Source organism: Mytilus trossulus, chromosome 3 (genome assembly GCF_036588685.1).
Source record: "Mytilus trossulus isolate FHL-02 chromosome 3, PNRI_Mtr1.1.1.hap1, whole genome shotgun sequence".
Classification (NCBI taxonomy): Eukaryota; Metazoa; Mollusca; class Bivalvia; order Mytilida; family Mytilidae; genus Mytilus; species Mytilus trossulus.
In genome coordinates this window covers 18,991,431-19,016,187 of record NC_086375.1, presented here as the reverse complement: position 1 = coordinate 19,016,187, position 24,757 = coordinate 18,991,431, and the positions used below count along the sequence as shown (strand labels likewise).

The 24,757-nt window shown below is 34.0% G+C and overlaps 2 protein-coding genes across 3 annotated transcripts in view; both read right to left on the bottom strand.

Moving 5' to 3' along the window:
* Nucleotides 1-24,757, bottom strand: part of LOC134710322 (protein TALPID3-like) — a 178,440-nt gene that overhangs the window by 111,671 nt on the left and 42,012 nt on the right. The window lies entirely within an intron of this gene.
* On the bottom strand, nt 5,077-9,353 carry LOC134710323 (probable E3 ubiquitin-protein ligase IRF2BPL). The gene has a single exon (XM_063570649.1). The coding sequence runs from the start codon at nt 8,496-8,498 to the stop codon at nt 6,723-6,725; it is 1,776 nt and encodes a 591-aa protein (XP_063426719.1). The 5' UTR covers nt 8,499-9,353; the 3' UTR covers nt 5,077-6,722.

Genomic DNA, 24,757 nt, shown 5'->3' with positions numbered 1-24,757 from the left:
CATTGAGTAAACGCAGCCTTGAAGACAAACACAAGTCTAATAACTTTGTATCAACTGTATTTACAGAAGTATCTTGATTGTTTCTATTAATTTCTGAATCAGTAATATAATTTTCAGGGAGTAAATCAAAACCATCAAAATTATTGATGTGATCAGAATCATTTACAATAAAGTCAGCTCTTTGGCCAGGTCGAGCATTTAGATCTCCGATCAATACAATCTGTCCATTCATGGAGAAAGTAGATATCTCATTTTCTAAAAAATCTAAGTCATTATCATAGTGAGATGATGAAAAGGGGGGGTAAATAAAGAGCGCACAGATAAATATCATGTACAAATCCAAAAAAGTTCTTATTCAACTTAAGCCATAGTCTATTTGGCGAGGTTGTTGCTTCTTTTAAATATGTAATGCCTTTAAAGTATTGCTTTTTTATAGTAACAATAATGCCCCCACTATACCTTCTTTCTTTTTTTCTTTTTTTACGGGACTTAAAAATAATACAATGGCATTCCAATTTAAATTCTTTAGATTCTCCCTTACAGGTTTCTTAAAGTATATGTTTATGTATAAAACGAATCTGAAAACAAAAGTGCAACAGTCTTTATTTTTATTATTCTTTCAATATGTCAATTTTAGAAAAAGTATAAGTTTACATGGTTAGATTAAGCATATGAAAAAATAAATAACATTTAATTTAAGTTGAAATCGAACAAAGTTCAATTTTGGTCCCTTCAATCATTAATATGGACTTGAATTTGAAATCAGGACCCAAAATAAAAAATCTAAATGCACAGTAATATTTAGCATATCATACAGCACATATAATTAAATAATCAAAACTTTAATTTTGGACCCTATTGACCTTAATTTAGACTAAATTAACTAGAGGCTCTAAGAAGCCTGTGTCGTTCACCTGATATTTTTGTTTACAAATAAGGCATGAAATAATGCAACTTTTATACTTTTGCTTTAGTTTCAAAGATGTAGGCCAAAAACTGCACATAATCATGGCTAAAATAGTAACTTCTAAAAATAAATTGACAGCGAATTATCTCAACACAATACAACATTACTTTATACATAATTTAAAAGCAGTGTAAAGGAGGTAATTCAAACATAACAGCGACTTCAAGTGCATTGCTGTGTTTGGATTACACTACTTTTACATTTTCTAAGTAATTAAAGGACATTAAAGACAAAGTAATTGTCCATTAAAGAGGAAACCCTTGTTTTCCCCCTTTTTTGCCCCCAATTCCTAATACGTTCGAGCCATAACCCCTCAAAGCCAAATCTAACCATCACTTTGGGGTATAGAAACTGGTGGTATAATTTCAGAGAGATCCATACACCATTCCACAAGTTTTGTCTGGAAAGTAGAAAAATGCTTATTTGGGCCTCTTTTTGGCCCCCAATTCCTAAACTGTTAGGACCATAACCCCCAAAATATTCTAATATCATAGATTTATATTTACTTAAACTGAAGTTATTTTCTGGAAACCAAATGTCTTCAGAAGAGGCTGACAATGATGTGATATGATTATGCCAGTGCAAATATTTAGTTATAAAATTTCCTTCTAGATACTAGTTTTTGATCATTAACAACGAAGCTTCTGTCTAATGATGGTTTAAGAAAGTCTTTAACCACAGAGAGAATATTTCTTATGACGCTACAGCTGACGATGGAATGTAGGGTCTCCCTTTTGCAACAAAATTAAGTCACTGGCTCAAAAAAAACAAGAAACACTTATGAAAAACAGGCTCCTGACTTAAGATAAGTGCATAAAAATGCAGAATGTACAGATAGTAATGCAACTAATTAAAAAAAGTATCCTTCTATTACAAGTTATTTGCCTTCCTTGGCTTTCTTGGCAGGCGAGACAATTAGTCAAATATCATCATTTAAATAAGGATTTCAACTCCAGAAGGACTCTGTGGCCTGTCATCCAATGGTTTTGGTGTTACAATGGGTGCCACAAATTGAGCAGGATCTGCTTACCTTTCAAGCTGCTTACCTTTCAAGATCTCCCCCCATTTTTGATGAGTTTGTATTATTTAATCTACAGTTTTCTGTGTTGTGATCTGTGTACTGGTTTGTCTGTTGGTCTTTTTCTATACTAGCCATGGTGTTGTTGGTTTATTCTGAACTTCTGAGTTTGATTGTCTTTTAACTCTCTTTCAGCTTTCAGCATTTTCAGAGATCTTGTTTTCTGGTCATTTTTTTGGAAAACATGTATTTTTCTTAGATATTTGATATCATGGTTTTGTCAAAGTCTAAATACAAGCCTTTATAAGAATTGTCTTTCAATGAATATTAAAATTCATAATTCATGTGTAATTACACAATACATGAAAGTTGGTATTCTGCAAATAGACATGAACCCACAGTCATGACAGTAGCCTCAAAAATCATTTAAGGGCAATAAAACTCCCAAAGTGAGTCATCCTACAGTTTTAATCAAATTGGGAAGAGGTTGATAGAACTTGATTCTGAATCATTGATTACTATAAAAAGAGTGCACACACTGGAATGTCTCATCTTCTTTACTATAATCATTAATATTATGATGATAGTACTAAATATAAAGCTTTACATACTACAACAATCACATATAAACTTAATATGCTTTAAGAAAATGAGGTCAAGCCTTCAAGGTCATATAAACCAAATGAGAATACATTGTACACCTTACAATCATCAATACACTAAATATAGTGTTGCTGACAATGTGATACCAATATATGACCGCCAAATTAAATTTAAAAAAAACCTATAACCACTAAACAATGAAAACAAGGTCAAGGTCAGATGTCACCTGCCAGTTGGATATACAACATCTTACAGTCCTTCCATATACCAAATATACTAGATCTATTGCTTATAGTTTCTGAGATATGGACTTGACCAACAAAATTTAACTTTGTTCTCTGATCTATGAAATGACCTCCAGGTCAAGTGAAAACTGTTTGACAGGCATGAGGACCTTGCAAGGTACGGACTTACCAAATATAGTTATCCTATTACTCATAATAAGAGAGAAATTAACATTACAAAAATTTTTAACTTTTTTTCAAGTAGTATTTTTTCAAATACAAAATGTATGTCTAAATTTTATATACTTCCATGAAGGTTTGACAAAGTTAGTGATGTCTTAATAAAATAACAGAGTTCCAAAGTCCCAAGTGATGCACATATACTTTATTATCCAAAGTACAAGGGCAATAACTAAAAAGGATTTTTTAAATATGTGATCTGCACTTTATTTCGAACCTGTCCAAGACATTGCTGATATATATCTTTAATGATACAAGTTTCATAAAAATCTGGTAAAAATTGTACATGTGAAAGCGTTATAGAACAAGACCTGACAGAGGGACAGATGGACACCCAGTATTTTTATGTCCCCTGCATTGGCATCCATTGTGCAGGGAAAAAATCTTTAGAGATGCCTCTGACGCCACTGACAGAATCTATGATCACTATGTCTAGCTTTCAAGACATAAATTCGCAGGCTTGACAACAAGAGAGAAGGCAATACAAACCCCCACCAAAACCTGTGGGCGAAAATCAAATGATCCAACATGGTAAGTTGTTAGTAATTGTTGAAAGTCCTTTCTTTATTTACTTTTTTTCAATTGTATTATCAGTAACTATCAACCTCAGACCTTCCTCATACTTTATGTGACCATATAGGATTCCGGTTACAACTGGTCATGCTGGTTAAAGAGTAATAATTCCTTACTTTCCTTATACAATGTATATTAACAAATTTCAGTCCACACATCATTTACCTCATGTCTCAGCTCAACCCAAGCTTCTGTTAACATAAAATTGATTAAAAAATATGCATTCTAAGGTATAACATTCTTACATTAAGCATGCTACCATGAAGCTCTGTTTTTTATACTTTCTGAAAACAAGCATTATTGTCCCCTACCAGAACTTTAAAAAATTCATTTCATTGGAACAAAATTCTAACTTGATCATTAACTTGATATGGTGTAAACTTCATAACAAATATTAAATAAAATATCTTCAAGCATGACAAAAAAAAATGTGTTGAAAACTGATTCTTTAAGAGAATTTTCTGCGTCCAAGTACCATAACTCTGCACTAAACCATCAGACCAGAATAAAATTCAAACTTGAACTGTAACTTGTCATGATAAAATTAACCTATCTACCAATTATGAAATCAATATCTTTTAGAATGACAAAATAAATGTTTAAAACTAATTAGTATAGTGAATTTTCTAAGTGAATGGACCTGAATAACTCTGGACAAAATCGTTAGACCAGAACAAAATTTGAACTTGAACCATAACTTGCCATGATTAAACAATACACCAAATATTAAATCAATTATCATTTCTTTCAAACAGGAAGTTGTTGAGTAATGAATCTGAAAACCCATCACACCCTATAGCTGAAACCAAATTTCAAAAATCCAATTATAATTATAACGCAGTTCTTGAGAAAAAAGTAATTTCAAAGATTTCTATTTTAATACTTGTACTATAGTTACTGTCTGGAAACCAAATGTGTTCAGAAGACGACATGATACCAATATACTATTGCAAAATTTTGAAAAACTGATTTTATGGACTAAAGACAGAGAGAGTGCAAACCTAAAGACCCCGTCCACTTTGTTGGTAGGGAACTGATAAGCTGGTACACTGATACATGTCTCATCTCTATGTTAATAATCTAATATCAATTTTGAAATAATGCAGCAATTCTCTTATATGTAATATATCAAAATTGAATTACTGTTTAAGATAATAGACCATCACTAAGGCGACAGGCCAACAAAACCTGATTATGTGTTTATACTCTTACAACGGCATATCAAATATCCACACTACCAGAAACAGAACACCTGAGTCTATTGGCCTTTAGACTCTGTATAAGAACCAACAAAAAATGTGACAAAGTGAAGGCCATGTTGGTTGACAGACAGGTATCAGTAACATTTTAAAATCAAAAAAATAGGCAATGTGTCCATGGGGCACAGATAATGTTCCTGCTTGCATTATCATATAAAGTTAAAAAGGGAAATAACTAAGTAAAAGTGACACTCAATTTAAATCTGTATTTTATCATGTTTATGTTTAAGTTTTATAACATACTGTTGACATGGTTGAGTCAGAGAACAGAAACTAAATATTTTTCATATTTTTTAAAAGGGGCATAATTCTAGAATGAATAAAGTGACAGCACCAAAATTCAAATTAATTTTGCGTTATGTGGTAGTTAGCATTGTGTATAAGTTTCATGACATTTGGTTGAGCCAAACTGAAGTTAGAGAATAGAAACTAACTTTGCGAATTACAGACGGACATACAGATAGATAAGGGTCAAACTTAATGCTCCATCCACCACAGCTTGGGCATGAAATATACTAATGATGATTGAGACCAAGTGTTGTTAGATTTGGCATAGAAGTTTCTCGAGAAGATTTTTGTAATGGTTTAATGATGATGAATGCCAATGGATGAGAAAAGCTCACTTGGATCTGTGGCCTAGGTGAGTGAATTTCAACATTAAAAATGTCCCCCACATTTTCTTTATTTCCCTCAATAATGCTCCAGGCATTCACCATTCTTCTAACTGTGTTCTCCAAAGGTAATCAATAGTCCAGCCAAGTTAAAAGAAATTAGAGTAGACATGAACTGAATCTGAACCATCTTTAAATAGGTTTTCTTTATATCCCTTGCTCTTTCACAAAATTTAATAAAGAAAGATTTGCAGGCTTTGCAAGATTGGTAAAAGCAAAATCCCCCCCCCCCCCACCTTGGATCCGCCTAATTTACATTTGCCTCTGGTAAAAAAATATTGGACAAATATTCATTCAATAGCAGTCAGTTAGTCTCTGCAAATATTGAATCAACTTGTAGCTAATTAAAGTATAGAACAAGGACTTATATAGTCCCTGTATAGAATAAGAATACTACTGTCATGACTGTATATCAACTTGCACAGAATGGAGACGTTGACGGTTTGGTTTGTATATCAAATTTCTTAAAATGGACTTTATCTAGGATAAAAAAGAAATACGATAGCAACAGGTAACGATGCATTATAGAAACAATTTATACATCTATTGATCCAATACACGATTCAATTGATTTTACACGACGTAATTGAGTTTGTTCCCCTTTAACGTTTCAAATAAATCAAGTTAAATGTCTGTCACCTAATTTCATTCGAAACGATGTTCTTGAGAAAATTCACATTATTTAGATCTATTTACGAATTTGTCAATTAACGTGTTACAATGCAAATATTTTCCTGTTATAAGTAAGTCAAAGGAGTTCGAATTCTCGATAATTATTGAGTTAACTGTCACAAAACAGCAACAATACACAATGCTATTAAAACACAAATAACAACAATGATGTCCCAAACTTTACACGTGTCCTCTCATCAACGGTCGTCCAAAACGGATTAATAGTCTATATATAAGACAATCAGTACACTAGTTAAATGTTTCTGAAAATCTCAAACTATCTGCTGTTACTCGGATACAAATGACATCCACTTGAAGAGAATCTTATTCCTGATTACATTCACACCTTTCTTTAAAAAAAAAGCACATCAAGGTATATTCCAACTTGCATATAGCAATGAATCATGTCTTCATTCTCAATTCGTAACTCATCTGTAGAATTCAGTTCTCTCATGATATAAAATATACCCAGGGCAGGGTACATAAGCTTAAATTTCATGTGTCCCTTTCCTTTTTGATTTTTGCTATATCTTTTATATCATCTCCGAGAATAGTAGCGATCTCTCCTTGCATGAATGCCCAAGGAACGTTAGAACCCACAAGAGGACATTTCTTTCCACTCGGACAATATACTTCTGTCCCTGCACCTTGTCGCTTTATGCTGTCTCTAGAACACGGAAAACAAAATTTGTGATCCGCAACAGATGGACATTGTACGAAATGAGTATCCTCTAGACGTTCGTGACATAGGGTACATCGTAAAGATTCTGAACTAGAAACTGACGACTCGGGATGAGTGTTACCACTAATTCCATCTGCTATTTGTGGGTGACCTGTTGTCAACCTGCTCCTTGGGAGAACGCCGTTAGGAGAATTGTGAGTGCCCGGAGAACAAGAACCAGATGAAATATTATCTGTGACAGTCATCAAAGCTGCCATTGGTGATGGCCCGTTATGAGGTCCATTTACTCCATCTGGGGGTGTTGCTGTCACAGTGTTGTTTCCAATGGGAGACATCGACGTCGAACTTGTAGGTCCATACGTTGCTGAATTAATTGTCAATTTTAGGGCTTCAGATTGGCTCTGAATCCATTGTTGTCTCTTTCTTTGTTCACCAAAGTCATTTTCTGGTTCAGGTGATGTTTTGCGCTTCTTAATCTGACTTTCAAACGATGCCTGGTGTCCAATCATTCTTGCATGACCAGTTGGTAAAGTTCTATGAATATTTCCTGGAGTGGGAAGTGGTGGTAAATTTGGATGCTGATACTGAGTAGGAACAAGATCCTGCTTTGCAGGTTCTTTAAAGAAACGCACAGTCTCTGATAAGAAGTCACTTAAATTTTTCCAGTCTCCACTCCCATGTTTCATTTCGTACTCAATATATTTATAACCAGAGGAAAGCCCCTTTCCAATCTCTTTCATACTATCATAGTGCATCTGCTTTGCAACACTTGTCGCACTTGTATATATATTCCCAGAACCTAGGGGATATTCCATGTATACTTTTAACTCGTATTCAATGCCATTTTTTGAAGTAGCATCAAATGCAAACACTCTGCCGTAGATATTGTGATCCTTTTTGAATCGTATTTCGAATGGTGCTGATGTAGAAAGGAGGTTAGTTGAATCACGTATCATTGGTGGTCGCTTAACTATCTCGTCTTGACTACTGAATTTAAATATATCATCAGCATTTAAACTACTGTTTGTTATATCCTCGTCATCATGTTCTCTCTTTCCATTTATTGTACCAACTGTTGGACCATGAGCAATATTCGAACCCGGGATTGCGCCGTAGGGATGTCGAGTCGGTACATTCATTCCACTGCTGTGAATTGATGGGTGTATTGGAAACACTGAACGGTTAACAGACACCGGGAAAATGTGTCCCCTAGAATGTTCAACAATATTTTCTTCCGGTCTGTTGTGAATTCCATTTGTCAGACGAGGTGGGAACTCGTTCATAACACCTCTTTGTCTACTTTCAAAACGGTCTGCAGATGAAGCTCTAGATTGTTCAAAGTGTTCCAAATTAGCTCTATTTCCGGGAATTTGTCCAATAGGTTTTATACACTGGCGCCCGTCGTGGAATCCATGATTCCGTTTCATTTGCCTTGCCGCATCGAGCACCATTTCAATTCTATCAGCCCCTTCATAGTTTACACAACCCCGACACACAGGTTCCGAAAAGTCATGAACCATAGCCCATGGCATACGTGGTAAATCACATAGATAGCACTGTTGTCTCGGAGTCCTAGGTGGCATCGACATTGTTCACAATATTCCACATTAATTAAACATTTTCCATTTACGTTTTACGTTCATTGACTGACACTATAGTATCAGAGACATCTAATATGTCTTTGCTAGTGGTATGAATGATATTCTACTACCGCCTTCCACTTGAAAATTAACAATGTTTTCGATTTCGGCGCATGCGTTTTATATTCCGTGAAACTAATCGGCCTTTTTCTTTTGATATTCACATTTTGTATGATCACGCAAAGTAGTTACTCTATTATTACAGAAGTGAATCACCAAAGGATACCAAAAAATTCAATATGTAAACTGTGGTGTACGGTATCACTAAAAAATTCTTTGCAAAATTAAACACGCACACACGGATTGTCACATTAAAATTGGATCGAACATACTGATCGCCTGTCAACAATTTAAATCATATATCATTAGTAGCTGCTTAGAAACCGTGGAGTGTTCATATATCCGTATTAAAGTATTTCAATTATATTTATATTTACGTTTCAGACTGGCAATATTCATTCAGATAACGTATCAGTTGCAAGTTGATCGTTATGAGGCTATGAGGAAACAACTGAAATTTATGCAGAAACATTTCTTTTCTGTTAATCATTACTTGATTGTGAGTTTTAAACAAGTATTAGTTTACGTGCGATCGTGTCTATTCGCCTGCGTGATGAATTCAACTATTAGTTAAGCCAGTATAGTTCAAAAGCAAGTTCACATCGATATTTAAGATTAAAATGGGGAAACTCTATTTGCAATTCTACACCTGCTATTAAAGAGCCGTCTCTGATCGTCTCTGTCGGCAATCGATCGGAAAATCTATTGTGAGAGGTTTATGTCCTACATTTCCAACCATGGAAACACACACTTGTCAATGAACATGACGTCAGAAGTTATAAACAGGGTTGGATAATAGCCAACATTTCTCTTGTCAAAATTAATGTCCTGTCAGTTCAATTGGGAATAAATACACTAACATGTTATACGTACAATTTTCTTATGATATCAACCGTGACAATACATACGTTGTTTTCCTATACGTAATGAATGTCTCAAATTCTTTAATTATATCTTATCGTGTCCCTAACAAATATCACAATAAAAAACAATATCAACCGGTAGTTAAAATTAAGATATTTCTTTTGTAACAAACATGCATAACTGTTACAGAAGAATATAGCAAATAAATTTCGCTATGCATTAGAGTACAGGTTTTGTTGGAGTACAGGTTTTGTTTCAAATTCGTCAAAGTAAATTATAACTAGATTTGTCCAATTGACACGAATGGCCTCGTCTCAAAAGTTGAAAATAAAAAAGCAAATTTCAAAAACACATGCATCGATAGTATCAAGCTCTTGCGACTTGATTCTTAACCACTGTGTATCATCGCCACCGGAAATTGGGTACTAACGAAGCGGAGAGAAATAGAAAAAAAAGTAAACAAGTTAGGAATTCGTTCAATTTAAAGCATTTCCACTCATTTGATGAGGGTGCCGCTTAAGAAATGATTTTCTGATATATAATTCTTTTAATTATTAGGCCGATAAGTACAAAATAAATACAAGATTTTGTGTAATACTCCAAAACTTGCCACTTAGTACCGGAAAATTTCGAGGTCTATCGTCCTTTGTAGCCCCATTCTCAAGATATTGAACTGTTTTTCATTATTTTTCCAGACACGATTTTAGAATATTATAGTGTGGCATCATATTTAATGAAATTTGTTGTCAAAAACATGTTTTTTAAAGAATATGGACAAAAACACTGTTTGTTTGTTGTACGGCGAATTGCAGGACGTTGTACGGCGAATTGCAAAATAACAACTTTTGTCTGTACGGCGTCATGCAATATATTATAATTTTAAGAGGAAATTAATCACTGTTTAGATAATATCAAGTTACGATATTTTGTTGATATCAAAGCTTTACAGGCTTACAAACATACAACATGTCTTACTAATCAAATATTATCAAATATATGCCGTTAATTCAGTTCAGGAGGCCTCGATGCCTTCCGCTTTTCGATTTTGTAAAAAAGTTTTTTTTTAAACCATATTATCCTAAAAACATTAATATATATATATCGTTATACTACTAACGACTGTAAATGTTGTCTTATTTGTTGTTAGGGTGAAATTTTGTAAGTTCAATAAAATAAACCGTCCAATCATCTTTTGTTGGTGCTAGTTTTTTGGTTTTTTTAGATAAAAACAGTTAAGATGTGGTATGATAGCAAATAAGATAACTATCCATCAGGATCAAATAAACTGTATGTAAGCAATTATATGCTATCGTACGGCCTTCAACAACGAAAACTCGTCCCTTATAGTCGGCTATACAAAGCACCGAACGAAAAATGTGGAAGGACTCAACAAGAAAGCGAACGGCCTAACTCATAACAAAACAATTTATGAAAAAAAAGAGATGAAGCAACGACAACCACCGAACCACAGGATCGAGAATCCGGACAGACACATAAAATTGTTTAGTTATTTAATTTCTGAAATGACTCATTTGTAAAAATAAACTTTGAATTAAGAAAATACTTTGTTTTCATCGAAAGTAAGGAGAAACATGTTAACAACACCTCGATTTTGGCAAACACAGATAACAACAAATATTAAATGCTGATAAGAGTTAACAGCAACTTTAATGACACATGGACAGACAATTGAACTGATGGAAAAGCACACGGAGTGATTGACTCTAAGAAAAAAGACTAGTATGTCATGAATAATCGAAAATGCTTCAAACACCAAAAGGGAGGCTTCTTCTGGTTATGTATATTGTTGAGTAAATGTTTTGTGTCAATCAATCGAAGAAAACTTGGGTTATCGTCATGGCGTAGGAAAGTGTAACAAACAGATAGAATGAGTGAATACTATAGGGCGCGAACATTTTTTTAATGGCGGGGGCTTTTATAAATTATAGTTACATTGCAGTCAGGGTATTCATACGACTCATTGCTTACATGGTTTTATTGAAAGGAATTACGAAGGTTTACTGATTTTAATTTTAAATCATCAAAACCAGTGTAAAATCAGAAAGTAACATGTAAGGTGTCACAAGTTGAAGCACTCTTTCATCTCCATCTGAGCTGATATAAAGAAGCCTTGGTCTATCTTTAGATCCATTCTGAATTTCTTAGACTAGCAAATTTGATTTCAATTTGAGAACCAACTCCTATTTTTTTCGGCCTCTTCTACCAGGCCAACACTGTTCAGTTAATTTACGAATTGCAAATTGAAAAGGTACTTTATTTTTTCACAATTCCGTCCAGGTACTCTGGGTCGATATAACTTATCAAACATTCCATATACATGTGAATTATTTTCGTCATAGGACTGACCAGGGTTTAAGCTGGATAAGAAGTGGCCTTTCCCTTTAACGTTTTGGATTCATTTCAAATAGAAGCCAGAAATAACTACATTGGTTAGACGTATAAAGAGGGGCATGAGATATCTTTAAACATGTTTAACACTGCCGCACTTGTTGCACCTGCATGACCCAACTTGAGTCCGTAACCTTTGCTATAAAGTCTTGTATTTATTTAATTTTTTAAATTTGGGTTCATTTATATGTTTCAAGAAACAAACATTGAACTTCGACCCCCTTTTGTGATTGCTCACTTAGGAGACAGCTTCAGGTATACCATACAAGTTTAGTTTCGAGCCATGGTGAATTTTCTAAATATGAACGTTTTTGTACAATTGAATTGATTTTTAGATAGTTGAATAATAATATAGCCTTCCTAGTGGGTTTATATGAACATTTAGATTATTTTTAGCATGTTTTATAAGCCATTGTTCAGTTTGACCGTCCAAGCGTTCCTATCCGTACCACCATACATTTTGAAAATTTTGTATTTTTTTTCAACCAAGATTCGACGCTCGATCTTTTCAATTCAATTTCATGGAAAAAAACAGCAGAAATGCATATGATTTTTTTTACCTCTTGATAGATATATGTCTATGGTATTAGGAAAGGTATCACTCTTATTGATTGAAATTTTCCTTTGGACCAAATTTTTCAGATCTTTGTGACATGTTCAACCCCCTATTTTGCAATATTTGGTATCAAATAATTTCTCATTGTTGCCATAGTTACACAAAAAAAGAGATTATATTTCACCATTATTACTATTGGAAATCAAATCTATGGACGATTCTCTTTCCATAAATATACACATGCATAGCTTAAATATTAAGCCTTATTTATTAGGAAGGAAGGGAAAGAGGAAAGAGGGTGTTTAAAAATTATGAGTGTCAATTCTTAGTTTTTTTCCTATCTGTGACTTGACAACCACCCTAGTGCATAATTTTCTCGCTGTGTTGGGTTGTTTCTTCTATTTGGTCGAGCTTCTGTTTCTTTGACATTTCCATTCTCAATTTAATCAAGGATTTACTATACTCACTGAAGATTTTTTTTAAAGACATGTACAGTTACATATAATTATGCTGTTAATGTCACTCCTTTGCGGAAGCAACGTTAAGTAAGAGATGGACAGCAAATTTTAATGTGGTTTCTTGTAAATAACAGTTAAGATCAGTTAACAGAGAAAATAATGTCAAAAACAGTGAACACTTTAAGTATAAAGTAACAGATAACAAGAATCTCAATTTCAAATAAATAATAATAAACAGTTAACATCATTGCAAATTTTAACAAAACAGATTACAGACAGTGGGTCGAAAACAGTTAAGTTTTTTATCAGTCAAATAACAGTTTTAAAAAATTTAAACCTTGAAAAGACCCCCCCCCCCCCCCCATCTGAGATATTTGAACTTAATACTTTATTTTCTTTGAAAGGACGCGGTAAATAACTATTCTAAAATTAGCAAGTTGCCATACAGTTGAAAACAAGTTGCCATACAGTAAATTTTTCAACACGAGCAAGTTGCCGTACCCTAGAATTTATTTTTTGTGGTCTATATTCTTTAAAATGCATCTTTTTGACAACAAATTTCAGTAAATATGATGCCACACTATAATAATCTAAAATCGTGTCTGGAAAAATAATGAAAAACAGTTCAATATATTGAGAATGGGGCTACAGAGGACGATAGACCTCGAAATTTTCCGGTACTAAGTGGCAAGTTTTGGAGTATTACACAAAATCTTGTATTTATTTTGTACTTATTGGCCTAATAATTAAAAGAATTACATATCAGAAAATCATTTCTTAAGCGACATCCTCATCAAATGAGTGGAAATGCTTTAAATTGAATGAATTCTTAACTTGTTTATTTTTTTTTCTGCTTCTCTCCGCTTCGTTAGTACCCAATTTCCGGTGGCGATGATACACAGTGTTAACACTTTATCAAAATCAAAAGTCAATAATTTCGCAAAAAAAAAGCTGAGCAGAACAAAACATAAACTTGATCTGTAACATTTGTACCATAATTAACTCACATTATATACACAATCCAGCCTAATATCTGAAGGCGTTAAAAAAAAATCAACTGATAATTGTGATTTTCACCATTTTATCATAGTCGAAAGTCTATAGTTTCGCCAAATATTAGCAGAGCAGAAAAAAAACGTTGTTCAGTAACTCATCATGATAAACTCACATACCTACAATCAGCCAATACATGAAGGTGTTCAGAAAACAGTCCAGATAACTGAAATTTTCAACAATTTATCAAGTCCGAAGACCGTAATTTCAGCAAATATGAGCAGAGTGGAAAGAAAATTAAACGAAGAGTCGAGTGCACCATTTCGTGTTCGGGCGTTTTTTAAGTCATAGGAACTCCGTTAGCAGATAAAAATGTTGTTTGATAATGTTTTTTTGTTTTTTTTTATAGTATTACCTGTCTTTTGGTATTACTTTATTAACGTATTTGACGTTAATATCACTATTTCTTTGTTTTCTATCAATGTGCAGTTTGCTATCCATATCCGTATACTAAATCAAAGCGCTGTAAGCACTGTAGGCAGTTAACCAAAAACCAAGGCAAATATAATTATGAAAACTGGCAATGTTGCTTCAACTTTTTTTTTTAAAGATTTAAAAGAACAAACATTAAACATTCATATATAATTGTGCATTTATGTTCATTTAATGAATTAAACATTAAGGCAAATAATTCATATTTTATCAAGGTTTTTCAATAGCTCCGCACATGACCACGAATGGTCATGAGTCTTTCATGAGTCAGCAGTGGTACAAATTTGCAATGATTGCAGTTCTTCTAGTTGAGCGTAATTGTTCGTATTAGTTGACTGTTAGTAGTTCAAGTTGATTTTAGTATGAGCTTGTAAAAGTATGAATGAACTTGCTTCTCTGGAAAGAAAACTGAGTTTGTGTTTTACAGTACAAAAGTTATGAGACATAAATCAGACAAATGTTTACTACTACAGGGATCAATGGTGAGGTCTGACTGACCTGTTCATAGTAAATATAAATGACTCTCACCTTCACCCCAAGTCCATGATGTCTAAGTTTGGAATAAAATGACAGGTGTTAGGGTCTAGCAAAGTGATATGCATATGTGTCGCCTATGAGATTGATCTTGTATGTCATTCAATCTTTTTGAAATGGAAAACAGGAATGAATATGGTTTAGGAGTTGGTATCTAAATCTTTTACAAGTTCTCAAAACACACACAAGAGGGTGTGGGGTGACCCTAGGGACTACCCCTAGTTTTCATTTGCTTTTTTTTATTGTCCCATACATGAATACATATGGTTTATGGGTGGGGATCTCGACCGTTATCAAGTTTTCAAACAGGAGGGGTGGGGGACCCCAGTGACTTCCCCTATATTTCATTTGATTTGTTATATTGTCCAATACATGAATATATATGGTTGAGGGTGGGGATCTCATATGTTTCTAAGTATTAAACAGGAGTGGGTAGGGTGACCCTAAGGACTCTCCTTATATTTCATTTGATTAGTTCTCATACATGAATATATATGGTTTAATTCAAAGGTGGAGATCTCGAGTGTTTCCAATTTCTCAATCAGATGACTTCAGGGACTCCCCTATATTTCATTTAATTTAGAGTTGGGGATCCCAACTGCTTCAATGTTCTTAAACATGAGGGGTAGGGTGACCACAGGGACTTCCCCTATATTTCATTTGATTTGTTATATAGTCTTATACATGAGTATATATGGTTAAGGGGTGATGATCTCGAATGTTACCAAGTTCTCAAACATGAAGGTGTACAGTGACCATAGGGACCCCCTTATAATAGACCACTTTCGAGTTCATCCGTCACCGGAAAAAACTCGTCAATTATACACGCCTTTATGACGTCATTTACCAGATCGAGGGGCTCGCCTGTATCCCTGCACTATTTACGTTCATCAAGCGTCTTAGTGATCGTCACTGTGTAGGATAAATTGGAAATAATGGTTGTTCTGTAGGTACTTAATGACAATTCCCTAATGACAGCAGTGCTGGTTGTCAATTTTGAGAATTCAATTTGCCGAATAATTCGTACAATATAGAATTATAGTTTTCCAACCACTCGCTCAACATTGGAATGGAAGTGACGACGCCCCTAAACGCACAAATGACGGTGATAAAGGCGCGTATAATTGACGAGTTTTTTCCGGTGACGGATGAACTCGAAAGTGGTCTATTCATTTGATTTGTAATATTGTCACATACATACATATAAATATATTGTCAAGTTAAGCTTGTGGATCTCGATCGTTATAAATTCTTAAACAGAAAGGGGTAGAGTGGCCACACGAACTCCACCTATATTTCATATGATTTTTTATATTATCCCATACATGTTTAGGGGGGGTATTAAAATTGGTGTACAAAATATTTTCTGCTTTTTCTTTCTTTTAAACAATTTTGGTTTTCAATTCTAGTGTTTATATCTATTTACCATGCATAGCTGTATTTTGTCACCTATCTTGATTTTTTTTTGTTGATAGCACCCAAACCCTGCTTCCGGAATCGGATCCGATATTGTAATATCCCCTATATTCCATAACTCATGGTGGTGCTCCTATTTAAAGGAGGCTTATACGGAGACAAGACAAGAAGTAATCTCGCGGCAGCCATTTTGTTTACAATGTTGTTGTTGACAGAAAGTGAGATACGATTTAACTCGGATTTACACATTATTTATCGGCGATTTTCTCAGTGTATGAAGCTAGTGGTTGAACAAATTGGTCATCGCTGTAATGAATAGTAATGATGAAAATAAGTTTGAGATCGTTTTTTAGGAAACTTTGGTAAAAATGTTTGCAAAGTTATTTTTTTTATTTCCTTTCAAGGTCCGTTGGGCGTAGCTAGTAATTAAGTAGAAAGTCCGACTGCAAAAGTGGAAGGTCACAGACCTGGACCACCGCTAATTTGAACCCCTGCGACTAAATTAAAAAGATATGAAAATTTCGTCTTCTAATTCAAAATTGCCGCCAACAGCGTGATCAGTTGAACTTATATACGTAGTTGACTACGTATTGACGACAAACAATATTCCTACGAGTTTTGCAATTTGGGAAATCTTAACTACTTGTCTTTAGAAATTTTCGGCGATTAAATATTTCATACATTTGTTCTTTGACATCTTAGCCAAAAGCTCAGGGGATATTAAACTACATAAGGATTCCTAATGTGCTCTACTTCCTATGTGCAACTTCAAAACTTTTGGGAAAATCGACGATCATTTAAGGTTTTTCTGGTATCATTTTTTTGTAATCCAGAATGAAAAGTATGATAAAACTGTCGAATAAGTTATAATAATATAGTAGACAGCTAGATAATAACAATAGCACGTATTTCAGCATTTATTGGGTAGCACACAAATCCAGGGCGCTCGCATAAGGCAGCTAAACTGCCTAAAAATATATTTTCAGGAGGAAAACCGTTAAAGGTATAATGGAGGACCAAGATAATGAGACACAATATGTCAAGAATTGACAAGAACAAAAAATTTAATGATCAAAATATGTCCTATGCAAAACTATTGCATTCTTCAAATAATGACGTTCGATCGTTCAGGAAAACTTTATCTACACATGGATGAGTTTAACAAATTAAATTAGAAAACATTGCGTGCAAAAAATTAATATTAAGTTGTTTTAAAATGTCGACTCTCATATGGTTTGCAATATACACCAAAAACCATTAATATGCCCATCCTTAAACGACAGATAATTGGTTCGTTGTTCACGCAATTTTCCAAAAAAAATATCTGCTGATGACAGTGTATCGTGCAAGGTAGTTAGACCTGGTAGACATTGTTAGAACCAAGTGATTTGATAATTCAATTGATTTATCAGACATTAATCATTTCTAACCTTCGAATGACCATTGACACGCAAAAAGCATATAAATTACGCCTTTAACAACACAACATTGAATTTGATCATAGATATCGGCGATTTGGATGAAAATTTATTATTTTCTAACTTTACTTTCACTATGCAATGTCAGGAACACTATCTATAAATCAAAACTTTCCGTGCTAAAATAAATTATGAGGATTAGTTTGCATGCTATGGATTCTGGATCGTGTCGCATTTCAGCAACATTTCCATTTTAATAACAAACAATGTCATTAATGGAGGCTTATGTTTACTTGCATGAAAAGTAACATAATGTAACTGCGAACACTAAACAAATAATGACACGAACTTATAAGTCTGCTGACATGGAAACTTGTCGAATAATTGAATAACAAAAGAGTACCGAAAAGGACATAAAATAATCACAAATAAACACCAATCATTACCGAAAACAACCGATTATGATCAATTTTGACGATTTTCGTCCTATTTCTTGATCCCGGAGAACGAGGGATGCTCGCTACGATATCCAACTGTAGTATGCTTGAAGAGTTGATCCCAGCCATTCTTCCATGAACCCAGTTTACACATTAACCCCAACAGTAATTAGGTCGGAGTGAAACTTATTTCGGTACAGCAGTCTAAAGAAGGTCATTTGGACACCAAAACTAACGAAATTTCACGATTCCCCCCCCCCCCCCCCCCCCCACCCCCAATTGTTAACTTCAGGTAGCACTCCACAGTTAGGTGTGTAGTTTCGCATTTTGGCCCCTGTGGATTTTTTAAATATGAGAGCTAGTGTGCAATAAAATTCATTTTTGGATAGCTGAGTATTAAAATAGCCTTTGTATTGGGTTTATATGAACATCAAGGTTATGTAATGTATGTAATATAGGCTGTTTTCTGTATGACAGTCCGTATTTGCATGTCCATACCATACATTGGTCCGGCAATTATTGTAATGTTTTTTTCCAACTTTATATCGCACGAACTTTGTGATTGGATTTTACGAAAAAATGAGGCGAAAGACACCCTTTTTTTATTTGATCATTAGGAAGATTTAAGAAAACAGTTTCTAAAAAGGTATCACTCAAAGGCATTGAAATTCTAGTTTAATCCCAATTTTGGGGGGATATATGACATGTTCACCCCCCTTTTTGCAATATTTTATGGTAAATAAATGCTGAATGTTGCCATGGATACACATAAAAGGAATTAATTTTCACCCTTTTAACTTTGGAAAATTGAATCTATGGAAGATACTGATTACATACATATGCACATGTTCAACACAAACAGTTAGGTTAATGTATTAGAAATCCAGGAATAGGAGATGATTAAACATTTTGGGGCTCATTTTTAATTTTATTTTCTAACTGTGGAGTGCTACCTCAACCTGAGACTACTAGTATAAGTAATATGGTTCGCTACTGACCTCCTACGGATCCATAGAGGTTTATAAAATCCATAGGGGGTGAGGTCGAATCCCCTATGAATTTTATTCACCCTCTATGGATCCGTAGGGAGTCAGTAGTTTACTTTATAACGAATTTATCTTAATTTATTTTAAGTTTCAAGTCCAGTTGAAGCTGAGACTACTTTAACGTTTTATTGGATGAAATATCACGTTTTGATTGGTTAAATGCCGTCACGTGGTGACCCCCTATGAGACCGTATGGGGTTAGTACTCTGGGGGTTAGTAAATAGTTATCAAAAGTACCAGGATTATAATTTTATACGCCAGACGCGCGTAGTAAGTTTCATATGGGGTTCATGACGCGTTAATGGCGACCTCATCTATTAATGTTGTTTTTTCAACAAAACGCCGCAGAAAAAGTCCAGCGTCCGATAAATTCGTTCTACAGTTAACTACTGACCCCCTACGGATCCATAGAGAGTGAATAAAATTCATAGGGGTTCGGCCTCACCCCCTATGGATTTTACTAACCCCCTATGGATCCGTAAGGGGTCAGTAGCGAACCATATAACTTATAATAGTAGTCTCAGCTTCAACTGGACTTGAAATTACCCTTATTACAGGTTTGAATGACCGGACAATGACAGAACCAAAATAAAAATAAAATAGTTAAAGGCTAATAACTTTTTTATTTCTCAAAAGGTTTATCTTAAGGTCCACTAAAGTCAAAATATAGGACACTTCATAAGCATCTAAACTTTGCCTGTATTTTTCAACCTATAATGAATAAAGTCATAAACTATATAAATGAGAACATATGTTCATTTAAACATACTTTATATATATGTTCCGGACCATATGAGTATTTGGACCATACGCGTATGGTCATGACCATATGCGTATGGTCATATGGTCTGACCATACGCGTATGGTCCGACCGTACGCGTATGGTCCGACCGTACGCGTATGGTCGGACCATATGAGTATTATACTCGTTTGGTTATTAACGGGCCGGACCATATGAGTATTTGGACCATATAGGTATTTTTTTTCAAATATACAATGGAAATAATACGTATTGATTTTTCATTTCAAAAGCTACATAAACATTAAATATTAATGACACAGTCAGTTGATCTTAGTTTTCATCGCTAATTGTCTTCGTGTATGCTTTTGTATACTTAGAATGACATTCACATCATACATGTAGCTTTTCTGCACGGATTGCTTGTTGTGGCTGCGTGCAGTGATATTGACTCGGACAATTCCGATGTGTCTACTGTGTTTTCAAGAAACTCTAGATCGTGTAGATCTCCAATGATGTAAAATGAATATCACAGATCAAATTAAATAAAGGCACTTAAATGCTATTTTACCGGTCTTATAATTAAGATTAAAATAGAAGTATTGAAATAAAGAATAGAAAAAAATAAGGAAACATAGTACGTACACTTTTAATATTTTACTTTTTAATAAATATCATGATCTTTAAAAAATATCATGATCTTTGCCAGTGATGTCACCTACTTCAAACAATAAAATTCCTTTTTACAATATGTTCATTTGATTTTGACATCTTAGTATTGTACTTACAAATAGTAAGTAATATTAACTGTGTGAAACTGTTTTTAAGTTTTTTTAATATATAATAAGATGACATTTTAGTAACGTAACAACCAGAAGGGTCACACCTAATGAAGATCAAGTTTAAAAGTATATGTGTTGATTACCCCGACCATACGCGTACAGTCCGACCATACGCGTATGGTCGGACCATATGAGTGTATGCCCATATGGTCATGACCATATGCGTATGGTCCAGATACTCATATGGTCCGGAACATATACACATTGTGTAAATTGTAAATAAACTTGAAATTGTTATGTTGTGGCCAAACCGGTTCTTGGGGTGAACACTAAATTTTCAAAAAAATCTGCAGGCCTGCAATACGACTAAATTTGCTTAAAATTGGCATGGACAAATACTGTTAATTTATACAGTGTGTATGTGTAAAGTATGTTTAAATGAACATATGTTGTCATAGTTTATGACTTTATTCCTTAAAGGTTGAAAAATACAGGCAAAGTTTAGATGTTTATGAAGTGACCTATATTTTGACTTTAGTGGAACCTTAAATTTGAAGATTTCGCCATTTTTAAAATACATAGATTTCAGAAAAATATATAAATGTTTTTTTTTATATTATAAGAAATCTGTGAAAGTATAAAAGTCCCAGTAGAAATAAAATGTTTCAAAAACTAGAGGCTCTTAAGAGCCTGTGTCGCTCACCTTGGTCTATGTGATTATTAAACAAAGGACACAGATGTATTCATGAGAAAATTGTGTTTTGGTGATGGTGATGTGTTTGTAGATCTTACTTTACTGAACATTCTTGCTACTTACAATTTTCTCTATCTATAATGATATTGGGCCTTTAGTTACAGAGAAAAATCTTTTTTTTTTAATTTACAAAAATTAACCAAATTAATGAAAATTGTTAAAAATTGATTATAAAGGGCAATCACTCCTTAAGGGGTCAACTGACCATTTTGGTCATGTTGACTTATTTGTAGATCTTACTTTGCTCAACATTATATTACTGTTTGCAGTTTATCTATATCTATAATAGTATTCAAAATAATAACCAACAAGATGCTCCACAGGGCACAGCTTTATACGACCGCAGAGGTATAACCCTGAACAGTTTGGGCAAGTGTGGACACAACATTCAAGCTTGATACAGCTCTGAATATAGATTGTGATTTAAAAGTTGACACATCAAAGGTTTCTCATGACACAGAATGAATGTGGTCTAATGAACTTAAAAAAAATTGTGTTTGCCTTTGAGCAATACACTTTGCTGTTGAATATAAATCCCCTCCCAAAAAAATATTAGAAGAAAAATTCTTTTTAATTTCTGAAATCTGAAATGAGAAAATGTTTACCCCCACCCCTCCCCATTTTCCCCTCCCCAATCCCTTATTCCAAAAATAATCTCAATTCAAATTTCTAATTAAGTTGACAACAATAACTACTCATTTAAATACATCATACAAGTATTAAAATGTAAAATTACTTGCAGTCATTTTTAAAATTAATATTAATTATATATATAGTTGATCAGTATTCTTTAAATATTAATTGGAATTGGATTACCTCTTTCACTGCTTTTAAATTGTCTAAATTGTCCTTTAATCAGAAAAATCCTTGTTTCAGTCCCCCTCCCCCCCCCCTAAATGCTTAATGATTCGATCCATTATCCCCTATAACGGTAAATCATCCCTTTGAAGTATTGAAACCTGTAGTAAAATTTCAGAGAGATTTATACACTTAAACACAAGTTATTGACTGAAAACTACAAAATGTTTATTCCAGCCCCATTTTTGGCCCCTCATTTATTGATACCCCCTTGGAGCAAGAACCACAAAACTCAATTCAAGCCTTTCTTTTGTTGTAAGAAACCTTGTAGTATAATTTCAGAGAGATCCATATACTCAAACACAAGTTATTGTCTGTAAACTAGAAAAATGCTATTTTTTGGCCCCTTATTCCTACATGTTCAGGGATATTAACCCCAGACTTACACCAAGCCTTCCCTTCATCATATGGAACCATGTGGTTCAATGTCAGAGACAGTTAAACATGAGTAATTGTCCCAAAACTTCAAAAATTATTATTTTTGGCCCCTTTTTGGCCCTTTATTCCTAGACTGTTTGTCCCATAACCCTTAAAATATATCCCAGTTTTCTACTTAATGGTATGAACATTGTGGTACAATTTCAGAGTAATTGAAATACTTATACACAACTTATTCAGGGCCGTAACTAAGGTTCCAATTCAGGGGAGGCAAGGGTTTGGGGCCGCCGAATGAGGCTCATTGAAATGGCTAAAAGTGACCCTTTTTTCTTCGATTTCCTTACTTTAAGAAACATTAGTATTGCTTGAACCTGGAAGCAGTTTTTATGCAAAAACAAGCTGAGATTGCTGTTCAGAGTGAGCCAATTCTCCGTCTTGAAGGCCGTACTTTGACCTATAAATATTAACATTAAATACATTGTGACCGCGGATGTTATTCTCAATAAAATCAGTAGGTAACATGACCTGTTTTCCTATGATTTCCCTTCTTTAAGAAACACCAATATTGCTGGATATTTGGAGCAATTTTTATGCAAACAATTATTATCTGTATTTAAAAATCTGGTAAAACTGGTAAGAACGCAAGATATATATTTTTTATCGAGGACCTTGAATTTCAATATGTTGAAATTGAACAGACATGTCTATAACTACAACCAAGGATTTTCTATACTAGTATATACTTAGTATAGAAAGTCCCTGCTACAACGAATGTGAGTGATACCAATAAAAGACCGCAAAAATTTACATCTGAAAGTTTCAGGGCAAGTTTGGTAGAAATCCAGTATAGTTTAGAAAAGTTATTAAAATTTCAAAAACTTTAACCACAGAGTGAATATTTGTGGACGCCTCCACCGACGACGACGGAATGTAGGATCACTTAGTCTCGCTTTTTCGACTAAAGTCGAAGGCTGACAAAAATGGTGAGGTTATTGTTTTTATCTAAATATATGTAGGACTCTTAAAGTGCGATGGGGACGCTTTTATATATACCATGGTTTTTACGAGTTAACAAACGAATCCAAAGGATAGATCTTGACCTGATAAACAATTTAACCCCCATGTCAGATCTGCTCTAAATGCTTTTGTTTTTGAGTTCTAAGCCAAAAACTGCATTTTACCCCTATGTTCTATTTTTAGCCATGGCAGCCATCTTGGTTGGTTGGCGGGGTCACCGGACACCCATTTTTGAAACTAGATACCCTAATGATGATTGTGGCCAAGTTTGGTTTAATTTGGCCCAGTAGTTTCAGAGGAGAAGATTTTTGTAAAAGCTAACGACGGACGACGACGATGCGGACGACGCCGGATGCCAAGTGATGAGAAAAGCTCACTTGGCCCTTTGGGCCAGGTGAGCTCAAAAGTTGGAGCTTCAGCCATGGAATAACATGAACATGAATATGTTATCCCATGGCTGAAGCTCCGCCTTTTTTCCTTTGAATTCTAGTTGAGTTGCATATTTAATTAGCAAAGTATGGTACAACATTAATTTACATATAATATACCATGGTTTTCCCTCACCACAATTTTTAAGCAAATTATTTCATAAAAACATCAAACTAAAAAATCCAATTTATGTTACAAGTATATATATATATATGTACATGTATCATAAAGTTGACCTCTAAAAGTATGGAGATCCATTGGAGATATCAGAAGTTCTGTTTAGTTTATAATGGGAGGCAAACAAAATAAAGGTGTCAGACCACCAATGTGTCCCTCTAATTTAGAGCATATGTATAAGTAGCCCTGCTCTGACCCAAAATAGTGCTTTCGATAACATTGTTTACCTAAACTTACCATGATATTTGAAGAAAAGAAAGTTTTGGTGAACGAGAAATATATTAGATAATTTTGAGCAAAATTTTGTTGTCTATGAGTCTGCATTAAAAATTGAAAAAAAAATAAAAAAAATTAAGGTAAAATATTAAGAAAACTGTGACAATTGCTAAAT